This window comes from Numida meleagris, chromosome 24 (assembly GCF_002078875.1).
Source record: "Numida meleagris isolate 19003 breed g44 Domestic line chromosome 24, NumMel1.0, whole genome shotgun sequence".
Taxonomy (NCBI): Eukaryota; Metazoa; Chordata; class Aves; order Galliformes; family Numididae; genus Numida; species Numida meleagris.
This window is the reverse complement of record NC_034432.1, coordinates 1,766,077-1,770,320: the sequence shown is the minus strand read 5'-3', so window position 1 is coordinate 1,770,320 and position 4,244 is coordinate 1,766,077. Positions and strand designations below refer to the sequence as shown.

The following is a 4,244-nucleotide window of genomic DNA, read 5'->3' as shown; positions in this document are numbered from 1 at the left end:
GTGCACATAGCCCGAGCAATGGTAGCGGCCGCTGTGCTCCTGCTTTGCAGGGGACAGCAGCAGTTCGTCCCCACGTCTGTCCTGCAGCAGCACCTTGCCACGGGAGAACTGCACCCCACTGAGCTTTGTGTCCTTCCAGGCTCTGCAGCGCAGGGACAGTGCGTCCCCCTCCAGCACCGCCCGCGCCGGCACCTGCAGCACCAGCCAGGCTGCAGGAGAGGACAAGAGAGAGCAGGGGGATGTGCCAGCGTGCACTGGGATGCACCAACGTGCACTGGGATGCACCCAGCGCACACCCAGCGCACCCTGCTGAGCACAGCCACGCACCGCTGGGTGGCCGCCACGTGGGGACGTGCCCAGTGTGCCATGGCGTTACACCTGGAAATCAAACCCCCTCGAGCACCCATGGGTGCCAGCAACTGCCCCTCACCATTTGAGATGTTCACGTTAATGGCGGGGCTGAGCTCGAAGCCACGGTTCCGGCACCGGAATTGGTGTTTCACTTCATCACTCAGGGTCAGCTGGACGCGGTTGGAGGCTGTGCTCTTCCATTGCTTCCCGTTCTTGTACCAGGTGGTGGAGACGCTCACGTTGTGGTCCCCGCAGGTCAGCTCCACTTTCTGCCCCTTGAACAGCGGTGTCCAGGGGGGGTCTATTGTCAGCAGGGTGGGCTGGGAGCCTGTGGGGGGGACATGGGGACAGCAGCGTGCCGGGGACACCGGGGGCTGAGGGACAGCGGGGGGTCAGGGACTCACCAGCGAGGCCGAGGAGCTGGGCTGGGGGAGAGAAGGGGACAGGGACATGGGAGCTGCTGTCACCATGGTGTCACCACCGTGCCCATCCCCATGTCCCCACCTCCCCCTCCCTTTGGTGGGGGTCCCCCCATCCCCTTCCCCTTGTGCCCATCGCTACGTCCCCTCTTGCACAGCCACCCCATCCCCGTGGTCCCATCCTAACTGTCCTGTCCCCATGGCTGTTTTCCCACGGCCCTACTCCCATAGCACCCGCTGTCCCTCAGCACAGAGTGGATGTGGGGCACAGGGACACAACCCCCCCGTGGCACAATGACCCCTGCCCAGTGCTCACCCCACAGCAGCAGCGCTGTGCCTTTCGCCATCCCCCTGCGCTTTCACTGCAGGCGGAAGTGGCAGCACTGACATCAGCAGCCCTGTCCACTTCTACACACACGCTTTTTTGAGGTGAAGAGGAAGGAAATAGCGACTTCACCCCACACCCTGCCCCAACCCCATCAATGGCATTGCCCCAGCCCCAGAGCTGGCGCTGCTACGGCCCGGAGATGGAGAGAAGGAAGGCAGTGGTGATGGGGGGACACAGCAGGATGGGGACAGGGTAAAGCACTGCTGCACAAAGGCCAAGCCCACCCTGACACCTCCTGGACCCCATCCCCCTGCCCTCAGCCCATCAGCACCACTCGGAGCGCTCCATGTGGAGCTCCCACCCCCGTAGCCACGCCCACTTCTCAAAACCCCGCCCCCTTCTCTAAGCCCCGCCCATTCACAGAGCCCCGCCCTCGTAAGCCCCGCCCACCGCGCTGTCCGGCCGCCAGGGGGCGCTGCAGTGCTGGGGCGGGCAGTGGCGCCCCCTTGCGGCCGCGCTTGAGTGGAGCGTCCCCGTGCGCCACCGCGGCGAGGGGCGAGGGGACGAGAATGGGGACCTGGGGGCCCCGAATGGCGCCGGGGGGGTTGGGGGAAGGGGTGGGAGGAGCCCTGTCCCCGTCTGAGCCCCTGTTCGTGTCCCGGTCGCCGTCCCCATCCCAGTCCCTGTGCTGATCCCCATCCCCATCCCTGCCCACGCTCCCATCCCCATTCTCATTCCCATCCCTGTCCCCATCCTCATCGCCATCCCCATGCCAGCTCCCAGCCCTTTCTCCATCCCGATCCCCATCCCCGTCCACGTTCCCGTTCCTGTCCCCATCCCCATCCTCGTCCCTACTCTTGTCTCGATCCCCGTCCCTGTTCCCATCCCTGTCCTTGTCCCAGCCCTCATCCCTGTCCCCATCCCAATTCCCATCCCTGTCCCCATTCCCCTCCCCAACCCTATCCCCACTGCTATGTCCTCATTTCCACTCCCTCCCTGTCCCCAACCCTTCCCCCTCCCCAGTCCCCTCTCTCCATCCCAGTTCTGTGCCTCATCCTGTCCCCATCCCCTTCCCTGTCCCCATGCTCATCACTGTCCCCATCCCAGTTCCTACCCCTGTCCCCGCGCCATACCAGTGCCACCTGCACGCAGCCCTGGGTTTGGGGCAATGACATTTATTGGGGGAGGGGGGGAGGATGGGGAGATTGCCATTTCCTTCCTCTTTTTCCTCAAATCAAATGTAACCTGCTGCTGTCACCACTGTCACCGCTGTCACCTCTGTCCACAGCGAGAGCGCATGGGGATGGCGAGGAGCACGGCGCTGCTGCTGTGGGGTGAGCACGGGGCGGGGGCCGTTGTGCCATGGGGGGGCTGCGTTCCTCTGTCCCCATGTCCCTGTGTCCATGTGCCCCACATCCCCACCGGGCCAGGGGACAGCGGGTGCTGTGGGGACAGATCTATGGGGACGGGGACATGGGGAGGAGCACCGCGGGGATGGGGACGTTGGGGGGGGGATGGGCACGTGGCAGTGGGGCCGTGGGGATGGAACGTGGGGGTGAGGTGACCGTGGGAATGGGGCCATGGGGCGGGCAGTGGTGTCCCAGCGCCATGCACATCGCCGGGGGTGGCCGGATGTGGGCGGCTGTGACGCAGCGGTGTCCCCTGGGATCCCTCGGCTGCCACGGGGACGGTCCCGACACCGCGTCCCATGGGTGTCTGCAGCGGGGGACGCAGCAGGGGGCAGGGATGCTGCGGTGACAGCAGCTCCCATGTCCCTGTCCCCTTCTCTCCCCCAGCCCAGCTCCTCGGCCTCGCTGGTGAGTCCTGACCCCCTGCTGTCCCTCAGCCCCCGGTGTCCCCGGCACACTGCTGTCCCCATGTCCCCCCCACAGGCTCCCAGCCCCCCCTGCTGACAATGGACCCCCCCTGGACACCGCTGTTCAAGGGGCAGAAAGTGGAGCTGACCTGTGGGGACCCTGACGTGAGCATCTTCACTACCTGGTACAAGAACGGGTGGTTCTGGAAGAGCACAGCCTCCAACCGCGTCCAGCTGACCCCGAGTGACAAAGTGAAACACCAATTCCAGTGCCAGAACCATGGCTCCGAGCGCAGCCCTGCCGTTAACGTGAGCATCTCAAATGGTGAGGGGCAGTTGCTGGCACCCATGGGTGCTCGGGGGGGTTTGATTTCCAGGTGTGACCCCATGGCACACTGGGGACGTCCCCATGTGGCGGCCACCCGGCGGTGCGTGGCTGTGCTCAGCAGGGTGCGCTCGGTGTGCGCTGGGTGCATCCCAGTGCACGTTGGTGCATCCCAGTGCACGCTGACACATCCCCCTGCTCTCTCTCGCACTCTCCTGCAGACTGGCTGGTGCTGCAGGTGCCGGCGCGGGCGGTGCTGGAGGGGGACGCGCTGTCCCTGCGTTGCAGAGCCTGGGAGGACACAAAGCTCAGTGGGGTGCAGTTCTCCCGTGGCAAGGTGCTGCTGCAGGACAGACGTGGGGATGAACTGCTGCTGTCCCCTGCAAAGCAGGAGCACAGCGGCCGCTACCATTGCTCGGGCTATGTGCACTCCGTCATCCCAGGATGGGAAGTCTCTTCCCCGAGCGAGCTCATGGTGCAAGGTGAGCCCGAGCAGGGGACGGGTTGGGGACAGGGTCACCGCAGCGGAGCCGCTGCCAGCCCCCCCTGCTCGGTTCCTTCCCAGAGCTCTTCTCGGTGCCGGAGCTGAGCGTGGAGGGTCCCCAGGAGCGCCCCGAGGGCAGCGCCCTCACCCTGCTCTGTGCCACCCGTCACAACGCGCTGCGGCCCCACCTCACCCTGCAGCACCTCTTCTACCAGGACGGGCTGCGGGTGGCGGGGCCCCAGTTGTCCCCCCAGCACCGGGTGCCGGCGCTGCTGCTGTCCCACTCGGGCTCCTACAGCTGCCAGGTGCAGACGGAGTCGGGCAGAGTGCAGAAACGCAGCACCCAGCGCATCATCACCGTGAGAAGTGAGCAGGCAGTGGGGCAGGGAGGGGACACGGGGGGTCCCCAGGTCCACCCAGGTCTCCATGGGTCTCCCCATCCCAATCCGGGTCCCTACATCCACCCTTATTCCCTCCATCTGCTCCCCATGTCCTCGCTTTTATTTTCAGTTCTTTCTGAG

General features: G+C 65.7%; 2 protein-coding genes across 2 annotated transcripts in view; one reads left to right on the top strand and one right to left on the bottom strand.

The window, feature by feature from the left end:
• The window catches only part of LOC110387844 (Fc receptor-like protein 3), a gene marked incomplete in the record, with an annotated part of 4,787 nt that extends 2,475 nt beyond the window's left edge, over positions 1 to 2,312 (bottom strand). The window contains 4 exon segments of the mRNA XM_021376500.1: positions 10 to 209; positions 431 to 679; positions 756 to 776; positions 2,232 to 2,312. Coding sequence (XP_021232175.1) covers positions 10 to 209; positions 431 to 679; positions 756 to 776; positions 2,232 to 2,310 — 549 coding nt within the window.
• LOC110387838 (high affinity immunoglobulin gamma Fc receptor I-like) lies at positions 2,350 to 4,244 on the top strand (the record flags this gene model as incomplete). The annotated part of the gene is made up of 5 exons (XM_021376452.1): positions 2,350 to 2,432; positions 2,895 to 2,915; positions 2,991 to 3,239; positions 3,461 to 3,721; positions 3,805 to 4,244. Coding segments are annotated over exons 1-5 (1,008 nt in total), but the record flags the coding sequence as incomplete, so codon positions are not given.